General features: G+C 34.5%; 1 protein-coding gene across 2 annotated transcripts in view; it reads right to left on the bottom strand.

The window, feature by feature from the left end:
* Nucleotides 1–22,984, bottom strand: part of EFL1 (elongation factor like GTPase 1) — a 122,689-nt gene that overhangs the window by 88,600 nt on the left and 11,105 nt on the right. For both annotated transcript variants that reach the window (XM_055811148.1, XM_055811140.1), the window contains exons 11-15: nucleotides 22,266–22,388; nucleotides 19,612–19,711; nucleotides 9,719–9,870; nucleotides 8,578–8,756; nucleotides 7,767–7,902 (exon numbers count right to left, since the gene is read on the bottom strand). In XM_055811148.1, coding sequence (XP_055667123.1) covers nucleotides 7,767–7,902; nucleotides 8,578–8,756; nucleotides 9,719–9,870; nucleotides 19,612–19,711; nucleotides 22,266–22,388 — 690 coding nt within the window. The remainder of the gene's footprint in view (nucleotides 1–7,766; nucleotides 7,903–8,577; nucleotides 8,757–9,718; nucleotides 9,871–19,611; nucleotides 19,712–22,265; nucleotides 22,389–22,984) is intronic.

The raw sequence follows: 22,984 nt of genomic DNA, 5'->3' as shown, positions 1-22,984 counted from the left end.
CATCAGCAAGTATCTGACTGCATACAACCCCCAAAAAACCAAGGAGTGCTTGCCTCGCATTTGGAAGATTATTTAGAAATCTAATTTTCAATTATGTGAAAGCTCATATTTTACAGTTTATAATAATTACAAGTTTGTTTAAAACTGATACAGAACGTTTCATTGCATTCCCTCCTTTCCTCAAAAAACATAACTATTTGATTTTTTTTGACATTATAATCCAACAGTGGTCAAGAGCAAACCTAAAGGTATTTTTGGCTAGATAAATGTATTATGAGTTTAGCTTAAATAGTTTTAGACAGTTCAATTTTAAAATACATTTTAAAAACCCCTTGTATTCCAGTGGCAGGACTAAACACATTTTTAAGATCTCATAATAAATATAACTCCTAAATATTAGAGCAGAGAATATTCCAGAAGCACTAGATAATTTAGAAGTGTTTTTACTCAGAAAGAATTACTACACTTATGAGTTCCTTTTATTGTCTTAAGAAGCTACAGTCAGAAAAATAGAAAAAAATTATAGCTACTCAAAAAGCAATTTAAATTCTTCAATATAAATTTTAGAAAATAACACCCAACCTATAAAAGGCTTCATAAGGAAAGTACTAACCATTCAAAGCAGTCTCCCCAAAAAACCCTTAGCTGGGTCAATAAAGACACGTGTCAGTGCTATACCTCTGACCTAAGACATCATATTCTTTCCTCTCCAGTGATAAGGCTGAAATTGATTTGAAAACAAGGTAATGAATCACTTATTTCTTTTACAATAAAGTTTGTCAAGTCAAATCCCCTGAAATGGAAACACAAAGCAAACAGCAGAAATGGTAAGGCAAACAGGGTAAAGGAACTTATCAGATGATCAGCAAAATACACTTCTATTCCATTTGATGCTAGTTCACCAGCTGCGCATCATGCTATGTGACATTGCCCAATAAGCAACACTAATTACTCAGCCCACTTGTTGGAACAATGCACAGCAAAGAGCAATAACTGCAAAGGGATTAAGTCTACTACAGCAAAAATAGAGTTAAGAAAATGGTTTCAAGTTTCCAGCACTGAGAGAGGCCAAACAGATTCACTATTCTGTCTTCAGCTAAAAGAAACTTGAACATATTTAGTATTTTTCAACAATTTAACTATTCATAAAATATTAACTGGGTAGGAAATTAATATCAATACAATGACGTCAGGTAAACTCAACATTTCACAGAAATAAAATGTCATTCAATAACAAAATCCAATCAATTATATAAGTTTTCCTAAATAACGCTGGATTGCTATAAACTAGTTAAAAATGCAAGGTTATTTTATTGGAGTTATAAGATGGCATTTAGCGATAAAAACTGTAAGTATTCCAAAACTGAAGACAAAGGTTTTTCTTTGTTTCATTCACTATTTTCACCTAATCTCAGTAACATTCTTGAGAAAGACTGCCCTCCTGTGTTCACTAATCATAGTATGCTGAGAGAAGACGGCCCATGCAGCTGGAATCACTTCAAGCTGGCTATTTAATTTTTATTTTTTAAAAAAAATCACATTACTGATTCAGAGAGTGAAATTAGCCCACCAAATGTTTGCACAGAAATGAAAGGCTGGTGCAACAGCAGGACTGTTCCTAGGGCTCTCACAGAAGGTGGTAATGCTTGCTAGTTGGCATCAGTCCTAGAAAGGCATTCTGGGCCTTTAAAATGGCATCGCTGCTTGCAGCTGCTCTTTGCTCTTAACAGAGGCTGCTTATTAAAAGCTTCTAAATTGTTCAATGAAGTCCTAAAGGAATAAAATGCTTGTTAGACACCTTGTAATGAGGTTAGCTATACTGCTTCATACCAGCATCTCGCACTAACCGCTGCTATATAGCGCCTCTCTTCAGAAAGGTAAAAAATAATCCAGAACCACAAATCCGTAATCACCTACATTTCCCATGTCATATTGTTTACATGTCAAGAATCCTGTAAGTGCTTTACAAATAATTAAAACATGAAAGAACATTGAATGGGAAAACAAGCATTTTAGAAATGGAAAAACCAAGGTACACTGCAGTCTGTCATGTAGGAAATCAGTTCATGGTGAGCTGGCAACAGGAGTGACTTCTAGATTCTTGCTTTTAATAATCATTTGGTGAGTTAAAGAAACAAATGCTCTTAATTTGGTAGAACACTTGATATTCACATAGCTAACTGCATTTGAAACATCAGGAAATCTAGCCTCCTATGAGAATTACACTAAAGCACTACAAATCCAGTGGTAAGGGAAAGGCTTTGCTTTTAACAGTATTCAGCAAAACACAAAAGGCATTTAAATAGTCATACAGGCAGCTCTAAAAAATCTGGGGTTTGTATCTAGCAAACACAAGACTATTGTTGTGGTACTTGTGGATAAAAAGCAGTATGTATGTCAATTAGAAGATGCATGTTATTCTGAGTGTGCATGCGCAACATGCTTTGAGATCAATTCCATTCCAATTAACAAAAACATACCACCTGACGATACTTCAATTATTTACTCAGAAAAACATGACACTGAGCCAAGTTTAAAAAAACCCCACAACATTATTCACTTATACAAGTACCTGAACATGCTTCTACTTACACAAGTACCTAAACCAGTGTTTTCAGGAACATGTTCCTTGGGTTTTACACCAGTGTTTGCTTAAATTACATGGAAATAAGAATCAATACCCAGTATGGGAATCCAGGGCCTTTCATCTGTGCATGATATCATCAGCAAAAAACACTCCTCCTTTTTGACAATTTTACACTACCTCCAGCAACTGTTTTCATTACCAAACCCCCTCTTTTTTTGCATAGAACAAGAAAACCAACAAAAGGGGCAGAGGGAGAAAGCTATTACGTGCATCTGGAGGGCATGCACTTGCTTAATCTCTACTTATGAGCCCAAATTACTTTTTCCTCACATAGTGCCTTGTAATTTTTCCTTTGTCACTTTGGGGATCACCCACCAAGGTCTTTTTATCATCTTCAACCACAAAAAATATCAGAACAAGTGTTACAGAATGACACTTTCCCTGTATTTGCACTTTTCTTTCGCCTGGTTTAAGTAAATTAATAAATACCTAAGGGAAAAAAATGATATTTTTATATATATATAAAGAGAGAGATATTCTTGCGTGGGAACAAGCAAATCAACCATCCCCACTTCCATTTGCATTCCCCAGAACACAGACTTATTAATGCTTCAAAACACTGGTGTGATAGAGGTAGTCTTGACTTAGACAAAATAGTCTTAACATAGAAACATAACTGAAATAACTTAAAACTTGCCTGAAATAAACTCCTTTCTGGAACTTTTAACACTGTTTCAATATAAGTTATTGTTTTCCCTCTTGGTAAAGCAGGAATTTTTTTTATTCATGCAATGACATAATAAACACTGTTTCCCCAACCCTTCATTACAAAAAAAAAAAAAAAAAATTGAAAAGAGAAATTGTTTGTGTTAGTGTTAAATTTTTTGTGTACCTGCATTAACAGTCTCTACAGTTTGTTAAACGATACCTAACACTACATGGCAAACAGAAGAACTGACATAGAACATCCAAATCAAATCAATTAACATTTTGTGACTGTACATAGTCTTCCTTTTCATAAGACAAACTAAGCACTAGTAGGAAGAGCTATGATAACCAAATGAGAGAACAACGGATTTCATGCTATAGCCAGGGCTTCACCTCCTGTCAAATCCAACGCACCTGGAGAAGATGCTTGCATGGCAGCAGGAACCTCTAGTACCATAGATGTTCCCTGTACCAGAAGGGGGAGTGTCCCAGCAAGAACCTGAACTTCTATATAATACTCAAACTTGAAGAAGCTAAACACACCTGGATAGCCACATGATTATCTGTATCAAGCTCCTCTCTCTGACACATTTTTGGCATAACAAAAAAGACAAACCTTTGAAGAGAGTGGGGCAATTACAATACCTTGCTATTTGCATAGCACTAAATTATGCAAACACAGGTCAGTATTAATTGAAGTGTCACTAAGAACACACAATGATATATCAGTCAAACAGTCTTTGACATTTAATAGTCAACTACTGCTTCTCTCCTTAAAGACACAGAGAAGGACAGTATTTTCAAAACAGCACACAGACACGTGTCAAAGGTCTATGATACAAGGTTTTCTTTTCAATGGATATTCAGGTGGTTTTCAAAAACATGCCCCAGACGTCTTGGAATCAAAATACATCAAGTGATCCTGAGATACAGATTTAGGTGACATAGGTAATTGTCACACTTAATGTTTGCAAGCACAAAGTACTCTTATATTTGGAATTTGAGTATGATTTCAATGTACCTAGTTAGAATTTACAAAGCAGGTAACACTGGTTCTGTTAAGATAATAAGGCATCTGCCGAACTGCAAGACAAGCGAAGCTGGTGCAGTTCATATGGACCTTAAGACAGGACAAAGTAATACAGAGAAGGCTAGTACTGCAATAAGGACAAGTAGGTGGGCCATGTGCAAGGTAAGGCTCCCACTCCCAGGACTCTCAGCCTTGATGACCACAGGCAGGTTCAAATTCAGTAATTGCATACCATGCAAAAGGCCTGTGCCATGATACAGAAAAATAAGCTATTCTTGAAAAGAAGCATAGAGACACATGTTTTATTTTTTGATCAGTACTTGACATTTTTCCAAATTAAACCTCAAGATACTTTTCATGGCCCATTCCAATGACTCATGTTTTTCATTCAGCAGTGTCAACTAAACACAACTGCCATTTGGAACTGAGGGCACGTATCTAGTCTCGTATAACCTTATCTTTGCTCCAGTAACTAAATTCTCCTCCTGCAAGGTCTCTGTTCATTGAAAGCAGTACAAAGTAGAACCCAGTAGTACCAGTTAACAAGTATAATTTCCTGTCTGCTGGCACAGGACCTCTACAGAAGAGCAGTGGGGGTGGGAAGTGAAAAATAAGACGGTACTCTCTCTTCAGAGGGCGTTTTGCTCACATACTCCTTTTCAGTTCTCAGAGTGGAGAAATCAATAGTGCTTCCAAATTACAAATTCTACAAACCAGGTGGTTTTGTCAGAGACAAAAATTTTACTCTTTTCATAGAATATTCCAACAAATAAATTTTAAAAGAAGATTTATTACAAAGACTTTTTTTATCCTTGGTCCTCTGGAACTTTTTCATTTGTTTTAAATCACACCGCACCTCCCACTCAAGGACTGCAAAAAAATGTATAGCAGTTGCAGAGATTGTAAAGAAGAAAAATTGTGAATTACAAACAGCTATATGGAAGGAGGCAGTATTTTGCGTTTGCCCCATTATTTGAAAATGACATAGTGCTTAAACCTTTTTTACAAATACTTTTGACAAAGCATGTGAGCTGCAAACTTGCAATACAAATTAACTAATGCAAAGCAGTTTGTCTCTTCTAACTTCCAGGAACTCAGAATAATAGCAGAAAATAACTTTCCAAAGCTTGCCAGAATGGCTATGCATATTAGATAGGGGCATAGTATGGCTTTTCAGCTGGATGTTCTTGAATTCTGCTTGTGTGACAGCTTTATAGTTCAAATAGAGTATGCTTCATTATCTTTTCCTCTTAAAATACTTTGTTACAAGTTTCTCATATTTTTAGCAATTAAAAGGACATTAGTATTTTAAGGAAATAGTAATTGAATACAAGGAATAAGAGATGAAAGCTTTTCATCTTCAGTAAAACAACCTGTATCAAGCCATGTCTTTGATCATTAAACCAGTAAAAAGAATAAAAAGGCTGCTCACTAGGACCAAGCCAATTCTTCCTTGTCAGAAACAATCTATAGCAATAAACCCCCAAACCCTGAATAAAAAAGATCTGAAAAAACCCTATACCACTAGTTTTAAAGTGGAAATATGCAGTCATGATTAACTGTGTATTCCTTATGGCAATAATTTAACTGTACAGAGTAAAACTACAGAGCTTTCAGAAAAGCTTCCTTAATTCACTAGATAATACAAAAGCAATTTCCTTATATGGCTGGAGAGAAATCACTGCTGTATGCTTTAAAGCTGGAAGACAAATGGCCTTTAAAACAGAAATCATTGTTATTAACCGGAATAATAAAAGTCTTGCATCACCATTGTTTACACGTTCCTTTCATATAAAGGTACTGCATTTTCTGCTGAGTGTGGTAAATCATCACCAAATCAGTAAAGGTGTCTATTGCATTTATGTAAATTAACAATGCAGCTTTACAGGGAAGTGGGAGAAAAAAAAGGAAGAAGGTATTTAGGGCTTTTAGTTTTAAAAATTCTTTAAAACTACAATGAATTAAAAAGCCCACCAACAAACCTATATACTTGAGCTTGTATCTTCTAGGAAAAAAAATAATTCTATTTTGTCAATATGTAAAGAGACTAGACAATGAACTGGTATAAAGAGATGAAATACCAAACATAACCTGACTAAGAGCTCCAACTGTCAATTCTGATATTAAAATTCTAATGAATTCTAAATACGACAATTTTTGTGTCACCATTTAGAACCTTCCTATTACTCCAATTACTTTCCTTTATGGAAAAGCTAGACCCCACTGCAGAGTAGCTTTTAGCAGTAGAGCCTACTCACAACTTTTTGGTAGATTTAATTGGCTTCAAAAACATTTCTTGAGATTTAGTCCATTAAAGACATAATATAATTCTCACAACTTGTTTTTCTTTTCTCTGCAAAAGCAGCTCCAGGAGTATTTATTATTTGGCAAGCAAGAAGACAATAACCTTTCACTTTTAACGCAGTGTGTTTTGGGGTGGGTTGGCTGGGGTTTTTTTCCAAACTCAATTCTTCTTTGAAGTAAATAGACCATATACGTAATCCATTTTGACACTGAAAACAGTCAACTTGGGCATCAGACTAAAGTAAGGCATAACTCAGGATTTTAAAATATTAAGCTTCCAAATAAAACGAATTCACCAGCTGTTTATGCAGTGGCCCGTGATAAAAGGAACGAGCATGGTTAACTCCCCAGATTAACAAATCCAACCCTGACAGGAAAAAAACCGCACCCTTTGATTTTACTGTAGTTTGTACATTTTCATTCACAAAATGAAAGAAATAAAGAACCAAATAATTTAATAAATTAAAATAATTTTTTAAAGTTAAAATAATACACTTTCTAAATTCTAAACACTGCTTTTGATAATAAAAAAAGACAAATTAAGGACAAAACCAGGAAAGAATGCTATTCATAATTTACAGTAAAGCAGCTCAGAATCTGGCACAAAAGAGCATAACTCAGTGATTAGGACGACTTATCACTTAGAACCTTGTCCATGGAGAAACTGCAAAATTTGCCACAGCCATAAAAGAAATAATTTTTAGCACCATACTTCAAGCAGACCCATAAATAAAACTAGTTATCCACATCACTAGAGAAGTCATATTACAGCATTTCCACTGTTGGAAAAAATATTACAAATAGTCCTTGCAATTTATAAAATATGAGACCTTACCACTGCCGTTGGCAATTCCTGGCAGCAATGCTTACCTGGCAATACTCCAGCCTGAAGACAATAAGCTAATGTAATCCCTAGTTTTCTCCTATTTGTGCATCTTTCCCCTTCTCACAATTCGAAGTTCCCAGAAATCACAGTTTAATTAGACTGCCTTCATTTTTTGCACACACAACTGACTTAAAAATATTCATTGATTTATTTTAAGTTTTCTTATTATCAATTACACACAAAAAACTCACTGTATTTTGGATGATATAAGCCTTCAAGCTCTAGGAGATTAAATACTAGTTACATCTTACCCAAAACATTTCCTGCAGGTACTTCTTCAAGATCTTCAAGTTCTCTTCCCATAAGCAAGTAGAGATTCTCCAAGGTACAGCTAGTCATATGAGGTACTAATGGCAGATCATTTGTAGCCGAACACTGGGATGACAGCTATACAAAGTAAAACAACCAGTGTCAGATATTTATCACTTAATATTGATAAAAACTTCTTCCTTAAAACCTCCTTGCACTCCAAAGCTAAGAAACATGTCAAAGCATTTTCATTTCAAAAGTTAGATATTAAAAAACAACATAAACTTGAAAATATTTTTGTACCATTCCAAAAGTCTAGTCTTGTAGCACACAAGCAAATGTTACCAAGAAAATAAAAAATAATGCTTTCTTTGGTAATTTTTAGGTGTGCAGTACCACTAGCTCACTTATTGTCATTGATAAAACAGATGTTTTAAAGTAAATTTATAAGCAATGAGCATCTATGATCGCAATCTCAAAACATGTAATAACATTTTTTTCATACTATTATGAACCTTTCTGTTCCCAAAAATCTTTGGTTTTTCCCTTGCAAGTTTTCTTTGAAATAAAGCATGCAAATACTGCATTTGTTGTTAGCTAATACAACACTTAAACTGTTTGGAAATGTTAAGGTTTATAGTAAGTTTATGGAAACAATTAGGTATTACCACAATTACCTAAAATATTTTGATACTTTTTGGAATTTTTGACTTGAACATTTTTTTAAAAATTTGAGTGAGCAATGTGCAAAAGGTTAAGTTACCAGTGTTTCAAAATACCAAGTCATGCTAACAGTTCACTGTCATCTCTTACCTTATGCAAAGACTCAGCAGGATCATATTTTGGTCCTAAAACAAAGATCTTTTGCCCTCTCCGCACCACTCCACTGAACACTCTAGCAAAAGCAATGAAAGACTCCTTGTTCTCTGCTTCCTGTTTCATTGCGTTTGAGGTCGTGATCTCTACTTGACCGGTGAGCTGTTGCTCTTCACCTAATCAATGAAAGAAAAATAGATGAAGTATAAAAGCAGTTTCTGCTTCATCATCTGAAGAAAAAAAAAAAATTACATATTATCCTATCACATCTGATGATGCATTAAAAGATGGCAAGAATCAGATTCATTTAGGATGAAAGGACCTTTAAGATCACCAAGTCTGACCATTAACCCAGCACTGCCAAGTCTACTACTAAACCATGTTCCAGAGCACCAGATCTACACCTCTTTTATATACCTCCAAGATGGTGACCCAACCACGGCCCTAGGCAGCCTGTTCCAATGCTTGACAACCCTTTCAGTGAAGAAATTTTTCCTAATATCCAACCTAAACCTCCCTCGGTGCAACTTGAGGCTGTCTCCTCTTGTCCTATTCCTTGTTACTTGGGAGAAGAGACCAAGACCCACCATCATAACTCATAATCCAGTCCGGTTGCTCATACACTGCTTTTGTACCAATTTATTATTAGGCTGTTTGGTTGTTGTTAGGGTTTTTTTAAATGAAAGTTACTCTCATAAAAGGAATTAAAGTTATATTGGCATAAAATATGCTAGTAACAAGTATATAAGAAGGTCCCAGCAGTAAGCTAAGCAAACCTGGGTCTTTTCATCCCATACACAAGGGCAAAAGGTCAATCACCACACCTTTCTACTTCGAGTGAAAACTATTTAATTTTACAGCAGACCATCTTCTTCAAGCACCATCTATCTTCACTGATTCAAAGTACCGAGACAAGCACATTCTTAGGCTATAGGAACAGGTATCCATGACAGTATTACAGCATTTATGAACTATCTGCTTTCTTACAAATGCCTCCTCACTCTTCACTCAGTCCCATCTATTGAACTGTTTGGACTGGCATGTGGATGATTTTTTTTTAAGGTACACAGCCCCATGACAACAACTAGACACTATTAAAATGTCCTGTCAGAAAAATAGATAGCAGAGCATCACATACCTTTTGTATCACCAGTATTCTCAGTTACTTCAGATGAATTTTCACTTTGGACCTTTTCTGATAGCTCCTTTCCTCGATTTGCTGCCAATTTTTCCGCAAGCCTTTGTTTTGCAAGTTCACGACGATGAGCTATTTCTTCTTGAGTTAAAGGCCTATATTGTATTTTAAAATGTTAGTATTTGGAAGCATCATTTATTTCAAAATAAACTAAATCACAATAATCAGAATACTGTATTTGGCATAAGTAAAAACTTATGCAGAATGCCTTTTGTCCTGATGATACTATGAATTTTAAGTCAGCTAAAATTATCAAAGTTGTCCTCTACCATGTTTAGCAACAGGCCACTATTAAACTTCCATTTATTTTCTCAAAATACGTCGTTTCTCCCACTGACATGTGAATATTCACTTTTTCAGAAAAGATCCAAGACAATTTTCAAAATTGCTCTTTATACTACATCCAGCACATTATCCTAAATTAGAATGACAGCTAAGACTAAGAATACAGTGTATTAATCTAAGCTTATTTATACCAAGATAGCTAAGAAAAAACTACCAGACTTTTCTTCCAAATACATAGGGATCAAATACTGTCATTTTAAATTACTTGTGGTGTCTTTATCATTTTAAGCTAGTCTTCACAGCAAGTGTTCAAATGCACGGAAAATCTTTGCTTGCTACAGTTACCTTTCCATAAAGTGAATAAAACTTCATAAAAGACTAAAAAAAAAAAAAAAAAAAAAAAGAGAGACAAAACCAACAAAACATAATTCTAATATTCCAATGCAATTTCTATCTCCCTTAAAACAAAGTGCTTTAACATAAGATTTAAAGTAATAAATAATAAAAATTAAGGAATGACATTATCATTCTTACATAAGGAAATATTTCAAGCATTTTAAACAGCAAAGTGAGTTACACATATATGAAATCTAACAGCACTGCCTGAAATTTCTAAGTCTGGCCCTACTTAAAAATCTGTAATGAGGTTATATTATAATTTAATAAAGTCCAAACAAGGAAATTAATTTCAGATACTAGTTATCTTCTCTACCAAATTCCCTCTCTGTTTCTATTAATTTCCCACAGAAAAGCGCTGAACCTGTGAACTTGCTACAATCATTACAGGTACTCTTAAAAATAATCTATTCTGTTTAATAATTTCTCTATCAACAGTATCTCATGTAACGTGCTGTCAGGTGCCTACCTTAAAAAAAATTATCAACACAGCTTAAAAACAGGAAAAAATAATTGCTATGCAGATTATTTTTTTTTTTTTTATGGAACTAGAATGCTTTCAGTTTGGGTTTGGGATTTTTTTTGGTTTTTTGTTGTTAGTTTTTTTGTTGTTTTTTTTTAATTGGGAAACATATATGTATAACATATATTGCTTTCCAGCACTAATAAATAATTTATTTCCAAAATAATACTCAAAGTGTATTTTGTATTATATGAATATTCTTAATGGATTTAAAAATCCAGAGAAGGAACAGAAGAATCCTAAACATGCATTTCTACAACACAACCAAACAATCGCAAAGTCTCAGATGTTGACTTAAAACCCTGTCAACATGATGTGTCCTAACACCTGCATTTGCTCATTGACAGAGGCAAGGACAACAGTTCGTAGTGTTAGGCTGAGGATTCGTTCAGTTAATTCTATCAAGTGCTCACACTCAAAAAAAACCATAAAGTGCTCTATTAGTAGTTTCAGTTTGTTCACTAGCCTTGGATAAGTCACTTCCTCTCTTTAATTTCCACACTTAAAAACAGTTCAAGATTTCCTAGCAGTGGTAGTAATGAGCGGTAAGTGGAAGAAAACAGCGGGAAGCACTACAGCAGTAGTGTTTATTCTTCTTTACAGAACAGGCATATAAATATTATCTCTACCAAAAAAAAAAAAAAAAGAAGATTGAATCACATGCCCATATCAACTATTCCACACAAGAGGGAAACAACCCATTACTTAAGGGTCAAAGTTTTCAAGTGTAGCCAGTAGACACACTTACTGGATGCTGATTCTGCCCTTAACTGGATTAATTAGGGGCAGAAAGCCCTGATATGTGGCTGAGACCAACTCACTGCCAGTTAAGACTTTTTTTTTTTTTTTTTTTTTTTAATATCATAATACGGATGCTTTTCTGCATCCAACACAATCTGCAAGAGACTTAATTTTTAAAAATGCTTAATGAGACCATTCATTTTATCAAAATTCTTCTTAGAACTTGAGGAAATAACTTGGAACACAGTTATCATTCTTACCTTGAATCCAAACATTCAACTCAGGAGTAAGAAAATGACACTTAAATTAAAAATTCCTCTATAAATTACCTAACACAGGCCCCCAGGACAAAATGTCAGAATTTGAGGCGCAGACTTTCAGAACTCAGAACCAGGGACAGACACATTACATGTCATTGAAAAGGCAAAAGCAAGACAAATTTGCCACACTTCTCAGGAACTTTTCTTCTTTTTCTTTCTTTTCTCTTTTTTTTATATTTTCCTTTGAAAGAATCATCTCTTAAACAATCACTGTGACAGAATTAAGAATATGTATCGCTGAGATTTGGGATAGTGTGGTATTTCTGTTTGGTTTATTTATTTTATTGCAAAAGAGAGTGAGGCTTAACAATACAAAATGCAAAACAGATGGTGGAGAAGAAAACTTTTTTATGATGACTTTTTTTTTCCTGAAGGCAGCTGTTCAAAGCTATTTAAGGGTTTGGAATGTCTGAAAAAATTCCCAGAGGACAGAGGTTGATAGGGAAAGTACAGATGAGACAGCCAAGGGTATCATAAATGCAGTCTTTATATGATAGCATAGTATACACATGAGGACATACGCATGCATTCTAACACATTTTATTGTCCAAAAATACTTTTCATTTGTGTAAATAATCCTGAGAGTAAAAGAAGAACAGGTGGTTTGCTTTTTTCCCCTTTACATAATATTTTTTAAAGTTTCAGTATATTTAGGTGTCAGCTCTAATCACAAATGTTAAAGGTACCTTAAAATTCTGAATGCACTGCTGTAAGTTGCAATACATGTAAGTATAGTTAATTATATTCTCAATTTGATAAGAAGCAGATTGAGTGTGGGTGGGACTTTAGCTAGTAGGTACAACCTAGACTTCCATCCTGGTTTCTGTCAGTGTCAACTTTTATAAAATTAGTCACTCCCAGTAGTATCATTAGAAACCACAAAAAGATAATGTTGTCAAATAAATCCTTATATAGAATTGTAACACACTCAAGCAGAATACAGAACAAGATTAATGTGTGTAAGGTACTGGATCTGCAACAAAACCAGTTTTAAATTATACCATGATTTATTCAATTTCACCAGTTGGCAAAGCCAATCAGAAGGCAAATCAATTTTGAACAAATGCTGCCCAAACCAAAAAGACTCTCTTCGCTTCTTCCCTACTATATTTTTTCCCTCCTCTTTTTTGACTCCACAAGAAAAGATCTTCAGCCTCATAATACTGGCAGAAACAAAACAGGACCATGCAATCACACAAAAAGCAGTAAATGAAAATTCTGGAGCAGAAAGAAAAAGATATTCCCTACCTCCACACAGATGCTACAGCATCCAGACATCATACACATGGCACAAGTAATAGAGAGCTGACACGGATGGGTAACCGCATTATTACTAACCCATCTTAACCTCAACCATGTGGTAAACAAACGCCATGGAAATAATTGTACAGTAAATAGTATACTATACATATAATTAACATTCACTACATTGTTGATTAAATGCATCAGATTCCAGGTAATATAAGCAAGCTACTGCCAATTACTTTATTCCCACATTCCCAGGGGATAACTCACTTAGTTCAAACTGAATGACAACTAAAATTCTTCATGCAATCAAACCTCTGGATATGACAGCTTTTCTACCCTTCCATGTTACCAAAAAGAAACTTCATTCAAAAACATTGCAAAAATTCATAGTAAAGAAAAAAAAAACAAAACAAACAGAAATTGGCCTCTGATTATTAAAGTGTTGTTTATTTTTTAACCTTTTACCCTTCAGTTTTAAAAAGAAAAGACCACAGTCAGAACATCAACTGATTTCTGAAAGACTGATACTAAAGTCAATAAGTATCTGTGATGCATCTCCTATATCATGAACAATGGTTTTGAATTAGCTGAGAATACTTTCTCTCCATACAGTTTTTACCAGTTTAAATTCCATGAGCTTGTGGACATATGCTTGACTTCATGAAACTAAGGGGGTAATTTCTGTTACCAGCTTTAAATCCAAGTAATTTATAAAGAATCCATTGGATTACTCTTCATAACTAAACCTAATTCTGAAGAGCAGAGTCAAGTCATTGGCTGCTGTTCTGCTCACCATCTGGCACTCAAAGACTTCTGACAACAGAATCCCTAAAGACAGCTCTCTCAAGTGCAGCTTATTTGCTACAGTTCAGCACAGATTATGTCCAGTGGTCTTTCTAATCCTTCTGAAGTTCATTAATATCTGGATTAAACTGCCCTATGTCTATGGAACTATTTCCATTCACAAACTAATGTACACCTACCAAAATTATTTCCTATCTTTTCTATCGCAACTGAATGCACTAGGTAATTCACTGTAGAAATAAATGTGTATACAGAAAACATACAACTGAAAATTATCCAAATCAGAATTACGTAAAATTTCACACAACAATCTTACAGGGCTCCTGCAAAGGGGAATACTCAGTAAGTGTTTCACATTATATTAAATAGCAATTACCATTCATTCTGAGATACATAATGAAATTAAGTTATTAATAACAAGGTGTCATACACTGCCTTGAAAAACTCTTGACTGATACAGTGACCTTTGATTTATCTAACATACTAAAAGTGCAATAGAGAAGAAACTTGAAGCAAAACTCTTCCAGAAAGTTACAAGCTTTTCTCTGTTAAGCTTGCAATTACACAAAATAATGTCCAGAGATTCAAGCTTCATCCGATGCTACATATCCCTCTCTTAGATCAGTTCCAATGAAATTTATTTCACAAAAAACACAAGTAGGGTTTTAAATTTTTGAAAAGCATTTATTACCCTATTAATTATATAACTGGGTGCCATCTTCAGATGTTAACCTGTAAATCCAACAGGCTGTTCAGATGACTCATGCCATATTCATTTCTAATGCACTAACTACAATATAGAACAAACTCAATGCAAAAGAAGATGACGGGTTCAGATCACACGGAAGTCACTGCAAGTTATATTGCCTTTGAACATAATAAATTTACTTCAGAGCTCGGAACTTTATAAATGTTCCCTTCTTTTGATCAAGACAATGTAATGTCTTCGTAGCTGAAGGTTGGGCAAAAATCACAGGTTTTAGATTTTTACCCATGTAATTTTTAGGAAACATTAGAAAGGAAATAGATGAAGTATAGTAAAACCTGTTGGTTTAAGACATGCAAACAAGCTGTACTACAGAACAAAGAAACAGTTACCATCATAATTTCATGCAGAATTGTATGGGAAAGGGCCCATTTCATGGTGACACCTAAGAAAAAAGATAATCTTGCTTCCAAGCTGACTGAGAAGAAAGAAGTACCTTTCGTATTATCTAGAAGAAAACAGCAGGGGTATTACAGGTTTTATATCCCCTACTGTAGTCATGAAATATGATTTTAGTACATCAGATTATTTGGTCAACAGACTTTATTACTACTGAAAAGCAGAACTAGAATTTCTTTAGTGTACTCAATTTACATTATTCAGCAGCACCGTAAGAACAATGGACTTGAAGTAACACTAAAGGTTTGCCTCCTATTGTTGACACTGCATCACATCACTTTGACATTCGTACATAAAGCTCTACGAAGTTAGTAGAGGATTCCATCATAATGAACATCTGATGTCCAATTTACATTTTCTCAGTATTTTATACTAAATATACATAGCAACAGCTAAAACTACTTGAAAGCAATTGTAAGTAATTACTAAACATTTCTTTTTTACACTGGGGTAGATAAAGACAGGATTGTGAACCTCGGGAAGAACAAACTAGAACATTTATACTCTGTACCTAAATGCCAAGCTCTGCTTTTATTTAGACACCTACACTCAACCATTCTGTTTTAGACTGCAGTTCAAAACAAAAAACTAGCAGAAAGGAGAGAAAGAAACAGCATATGCTGAACGAACACCTAATTCTGCATACAGCAGTACTTAAGAATAATAATCACAGGCTTCATCAAATAACCATGGACTCATTACATAAAGCAAGTAGCTCCAAAAGGAGCCAATACAGTCTTATTTCCTACTGCTTTTGGTTTTAGATATTTTATTATCTAAACTGAAAGAGCTCATACTACAGTCTCTTATTAGGGTTCCTAATTTGTTTGTCTACTCTGCCCGATTTTCAGAAGATTTACAGCTTTGTCTGATTTGGTTGGAATTAGCAAATAATCTCACAAGTTCAGACAGAAGAAATAGGAAGACAAAACATATTTGCACAATTCTAATTTCTTCAGAAAAACCTGATAAAAAACTCAGGGACTTGCTGGTACTACATAAAATCAAGCTTCAGATCTTTCCAGAGAAGGATAAATATAAACCGCCAACCTGTTGTAACCCAACCACAATTTATTTTCCTATGCATTCCAGTGTTGTAGCAGCTGGCAAACTTTGTTATTTAAACAGTAAAAGCAAAAACATAGCAATTTTAGTATAGAATCTATCAATTTTTAAAGTCACCTTCTAGGAGATATTAGTTGCCAATATCAGTCTTAAAGGAGGTTGTTTTAATTAAAAATCCAACCTTCATTATCATTTACTGTACACCCTGAACTTAAAAGAGCTTTTTGCTTTTCCGAACCTATGCTTAGAAAGTATTACAAGCAGATGGCAGAAATAAGACAAACTATAAAAACTGCAAAGTCAATTTGCAGTTTCTGAGAAATTCACAAAAAGGTAACCTTATCCAATACTACCTTACAGAAGGAAAGAAAAAGACAGTAGCATGGATCTACAGTAGTCTACTTCCACGGGGGAAAAAATGTAAGTCTTGCAAAAAAAAAAAAAAAAATCCCAGATTTTTTTTACATGCTTCAATATGTTTAAAAATACTTCCCCTGGCCCCCAAAGGATAGAAATAACCTAGCAGATAGGTCCAGCAGTCAAACATCTAAACATACAAGAGCACAGTTATTTTTCCTCAAAATTAACACATGTACTGAAGTTCTTAAAAAGGTAAATATGAAAACAGTTAATCAACCTAGCATATGTATTCTTTGTTCCTCCCTACGTTCAGGCATTATTATGGAGCATCCTTATGGAATGCCAGTTTAAGTACTTGATCTCACACACTCCACACAACCTTCACTCAGTTCTGTTAAGCACAGTCTTCACTGTGTACCTGTAAATAGCACACAGTGGCCAATATAATACAAAACGTGCTTAGGAACAATATTTATACAATCCCATGCTTTTAAAACACTTGTTTTATTTTATGCAGATAGCTTTCCTTCCTCTTTAAAACTAACCTCCTTTTCCGATTTCTTCAAGAACTGCTTACCTGTAGAATCTTAATTAAAAATACCAGGAAATACACATTTAGCTATATTACCGTTTTTCAAAAAATGGAATTCAGCTGTCACTTCCAAACAAAAACAATAGCAAAATCGCATGGTGCTGATGACTGGGTATCTCAAAGTAAAACAGTCATGTGATTTCATTTTAATACTAACCAATTAGTACCTAGTTGAATGATGTAATATTAAGGCCAGCAAGAAATATTTTTCACACAACCTATGGAGCAAGACACCACAATTTTCAATTTACTGGATAAGCAGGGAGAAAGGACATATTGTCTAGTCATCACTAACATGCCTCAAGACTCCCACAACGAATTCCAGGACAGTCCTCACTCTCCTGCAATATTATCTCAGAAAGCCTAATTTATCTGAATTTTGTTTGGACTTTTAGGCCAGCTTGGCCTTACTTGGACTATCAGTCAACTGCAATCCTCCACTCAACTCAGTAAACGTCTTCAGGTTTTATCAAACCCAACTGATGATCAGAATTACAAATTTGTTACACAATATTTATCAGAGTGCAAAAATGGAATCGTATTTGCATTCTGAAAACCACTAGAATAGAGTGCAGCACATTTTTTACCTAAGGAGAAAATACACCCAACAAGTAACAATGGTTGGGCTTCCATATTGAATGCATCATTCACCAAAAAAAAAAAAAAAGGGAGCTGGTCACACACACACATACTATGAACCACAACACATGGTAAATTTCTTCAAAATATTCTTCTCTCCATTTAAGGAACTTCTCTCTTTTAAAAGAATTACAGTGTAACAAATAGCATATAACACATGTAAAACAGCTCCCTTCCTGAAGGGAGATGACTAAGAAGAACAAAAAAACAACCACCAAGAAAGATGAATATTGGAGACATGGAAGAAGTTTATCCATGAGGCAGAGTGCTCATAAGCAGGTGACATAGAATGAAAAAACCCAACCCAGGTCTTGCAGTAGCTACCTTTTGTTTTATTAGGTATTCTTTTAATTTTGAAAATACGTCCAAGATTTTCTGTGCCTGGTGCATGTAAAAGCCCCCTTTGCCTCTGTGTGACATCCTCATCACATAGAAGAATCTCAATCTTCCCAAAAAATAAAAGAACAGGTCATTATCACTGATAGAAGAGCCAGAAAGTGATGGCCTCAACATAGTCTTCTCTGATTACCAAAAAATTACAGGAAAGCAGGCAAAGCAGGAACAGCACTGCTGGGCTACACCAGTACCCCAGCAAGAACTCCTGTTTCAGATGCATTTAAAGACAGAACTCAAAGCAAGACTGCACCATCTAGTGCCTGGTCAATCCATAAGCGCGATGCATCTTTTCCCACAACTCAAACAGCTCAAGAAAGGCTTTTGGTGGAAGATTTGTAGATAAGCATGGGAAAAAAAATTGAAATAAATCTAGGAAGTGTGTGAAAAACCTAAGATAGTAGTGAACCTTTCCAATATTACCACAGCAGCAGTACCATTGCTTGCACAAAGATTTAACAGTCTAATTTCCTAGAAAGGTTAATATTTTATGTACTACTTCACCGTTCAATGATAATACCAGAAAAACATAAAATGCCCAGCTAAAAAAAAAAAAAAAGTGACTACTGAAAATGCCTCAGAGGCTCAGTGGAATAGAAGGTTAAGATGAACTCCATTCTTATGAACTCGTAAAAAAGCACATTTCTTCTGTAAAAAAGCAGATGGCTTCAGCTAAAAGTAGTGCAGGTAAGTATGTCAGGGCAATGGAATCAAGAAGGATGTACCGCTCAAAGAAAATAAGATGCTGATTCAACAATAAAAAGCTGTAACAAAAAAATATTCCAAACCTCCCAGAAGAAAATCTTTTCAAGTGCATTAATGCCTCTCAGTTCACTCCAAAAAAGTTATCAAGATTGAGACTATTTTAATTAACTCATTTTATTTTGCACTTGCAATAGGCTGGATGATCACTTCACTATTACACCAAATTTGATGGTGTTCCTTGCTACAAACACAAACTGTTATGATCATGTCAGCACAACCTTACTGAAAGTCAATCATATCTTCAACCAAACATCCTGCAACAGCCTACAATGTATGCGTTAGGACATATCTGGACAAAAGTACTATTCTCCAACAAATGTTTTCTACTCCTTAACAAATTTACTAGATCTTCTAAAACTAAACAAATCATTTCTAGAACTTGTTCAGAAAAACTCTACTTGCTGAAAAGATTGTATTGCCTCTCAAGATTTTGTGAATTATTTTCTCAGGTCTAAAACAATTTATCCAGGCTTACAACATAACTTTTTTCCCCAGAAGTATCTAATGTAGATCAGAAAGTTAAATGTTACATTTTCTTACCTTGGTTTATTGTGTGGTAATGTCTTTGCATCAACAGCAAACATTTTAGAAACAAAGACAATAACCGGGGCTGTTTCTTCACTACTGCATTTCATAAAAGCTGAAGAAACATAAAGGGAAGTTATTTGCACAACTTTTTCCCAACAGTATGGACAAAACTATGGCTTTCCATCAATTTTATAGGAATTACTGTTTATTTCCTATTTCAATGGAAAATATGCTAAAGACAAATTAATAGGGAAAAGTAGAAAATTACTCCAACTTAATTATTTGTTAACCCTGCCTATATCTTCAAGTCTGTTCCACAATAAAATAAAATGAGCAATATTGTAAAAATGGAACTCTTCATAACAAACTAGATACATTCCAACTAAACATACTGATTTGATATTTAAAGTTGAATTCATAGGCTGGTTTAGATTAGAATGAAAATCAGAGAGCAGCTTAGCATTAAGACCAAGCTACTTATTCAATACCTCAAAGAATTCTCCCTCCTTTCACACTGAAAGAGGAAATCCTGCAAAAGTCCAGATGCTCATGCCTTCACAAAACAGTAACAACTTAACAGCAAAAATGCATATTCTTCAAAGGATGAAGGATCCACGCAAAACTCATTCAATACTTCAGAAATCCCATAAACTATTCTAACAACACAGAAAATAAATCGTTGTCTTCTACACTTCTCCCTTTTATCTGACGTAGGGGAAGACTACGTTTTAAGGTGCTTAGGCAAACAAAGCACAAGACTACTACTAAAAATTAGCAAGATATTCACTAAATGTAAAGAATGCTATTTTTTTATAACCAACAGCAGTAAGATCCGAGTTTACAGATGTAAATTTCGTCTCATTAACTTATACTAATACAGTATGGAATACTGTTTGGAGAATACAGTATTTGCAAATGTTCAGTAAAGGATGAAAATATCAGTTGCCTCAGCCCCCGGAAACAACTCCTAACAGTCTGTCAATTTGATGTTCACATCTCATCTTATGTTACATTTCATATCTCATCTCCTTAGGTGTCTTGAAGCACTCTTCAAAACACCACACTAAACACCTTTCACCACACGTACAAAGTTAAGAACTGTTTTTAATTATTACTAGCTTAAGCATGGTATCTTCTTGTAATTTTTACTAAACTACCTCTTAAATAGCAGAGAACATTTACTACCTTAAAACAAAATGGGATTCTATTACATTCTGTTGAGTTAGAAAGAAAGTTTGTGGAACAACAAAACCACATATATAAAGCCTATTTGTCCCCTACAAACCTAAGTGAAAAGATCATTTGGGAGCATTCTTTTTCAGACTACCAAACCTGGGTGAAAAACATCACTTGATTTGATACAAAACTTCCAAGCCAACAGAGGAGATCACCACATATACATGTAGAAATACAAGCTTTGCTCACCACTGAGCATTTTATCCATGTTATCAACTTTGATTTTCAATTTCTCTCAATATTTAATTCAGCTTCAGCAGTTCTCATCTGTCTTTCAGGAAAAGAACTCAGCAGCAGTTCCCTTTTCCAAGGCATCACAATTTTTATGAAGGATACACATGAACACAGAGTTTATGTTTACAAATAATTTGAAGTTAGAAAAAGGAAAATGAGGATCTTACTAGCTCTCCTGCATGCTGTACACCAAGATTATTTTCATTACTGCCTATATACAGTTCTTTTAATGCCTACAACAAAGTTAAATCATTGAACATAATCTTTCCAGCCCCTAATACAATTTTATAACACAGGACTTGGGTGATTAACAAACTTCCTCTTACTTTTGCATACAGACATCCCAATGTTCAACACAACAGCATCTGAATATAGCATCAAACCCTTCTCAAGGAGGAATGCTTAATTGAAGGTGGAAACTCTGCCAGAACTGGACATGAAATCATGATCTCAATGAAGCTGATGACAAAACATTCAACTTCAAAATACCAGGATTTCATGTCTTCATTTAACACTCTGGATAACAAAATATATTTGTTGCCCTGGAAGTCTTCTGGCTCTTGTTTTTATTTGCTAATCTTTTATCATTCTGGAATATTATGAAAAAACTAAGAAATCAAGTTATACACTGTCATCTATGGATGTTGATGAAATTCTTAATGACAATGTTTGTAGTAACAGCTAAGCTACACCTTACTAACTTCTCAGTACACAAACTACTTATAATAAATTCAACAAAAAATGTTTTTCATTTTAGATCACCAAAAAGCTGGGCCTATTTAATCAACATACTGTAAAAATGAAATCCAAATTCAAACCCCTGCTAGATAAAAAACAATGATTTTAATATAGAACTTGGAAAAATAGTCAATTCTCAACTACATGATAATTTCTGTTTGGAACTAAAAACAAGTATTAATCTCATATCCCTCCAAAATTCCCGATTTCAGTCTTAGACTTTACATCACCTGCAGCCTGAGCTGTCTAAAACCCATGAATATATGAGATTGAAGATAAATGTATGGCCATAAAAATAAGACATAATACTATGACAGGTCACTAACAAACATCAACAAAGCTACTAAAAGTAAAATAATTATAAATCTAAATACAGATTACTACACATCTTATGATCCAAAGACAAACACAAGACAGAAGCAACCAATCTTCATGTTAATGAGAGAACACCTACTCACCACTTTTCAGTTCCTGAGTTTCTGGTGGCAAAGAATCAAATGTTCTAGCTCCAACACACATCAGCTTTTCCACTCTCTCTGCAGTGATGTCAAGAGGGCTGGGAAGTTTATTACACACCATGGCTAAAACACATTGCTAAGGATATATATTTATATATTCATATTTCCTTACTGAATGCAAATAAAAGACAAATGCTTTCAATGTTTCTTTCTTTAAATCAACCTCTTGCACTAACTGCCAGCAACAAGAGAGAGCTAAAATCCAGCCCTGTGTGTTACAGTGCATAGAGCTCCCTCTCAAGTCAGCAACAATTCCTGGCATTTATATAAGGGCAGAATGGATAGTTAAGTAGGGGTAGCTCACCCTCCTATGTGCAACTGGGAAACTAAGAAAGGTACAGTTGGGGCAAGATTTACGGAACTAATTAGCATTCACACACAAAAAATTTGTGCATGCCTATTGTAATATAATATGTATTATATCATAAACGATGAGAAGACCATCTACGCAGCAGACAAACAGCAACAGCCGATCTTGGATTAAGAATATGTATGCCTAAAACATAACACCAGATACTTAAAGAAGCTCGTGGATGGAAGACCTAAGATACTATTATGAAAAGAAGATTAGCTTATCCTTCAAGAAAACCATGACAATTTGTATATGAAACTACATAATTAAAGAATATTGTTAAACTACCTTGTTTCATAACTTACTT

The sequence above is a fragment of the Falco peregrinus genome, chromosome 1 (genome assembly GCF_023634155.1).
Source record: "Falco peregrinus isolate bFalPer1 chromosome 1, bFalPer1.pri, whole genome shotgun sequence".
NCBI lineage: Eukaryota > Metazoa > Chordata > Aves > Falconiformes > Falconidae > Falco > Falco peregrinus.
Note: the sequence above shows the minus strand (reverse complement) of the source record. Positions and strands in the feature narration are given on the sequence as shown.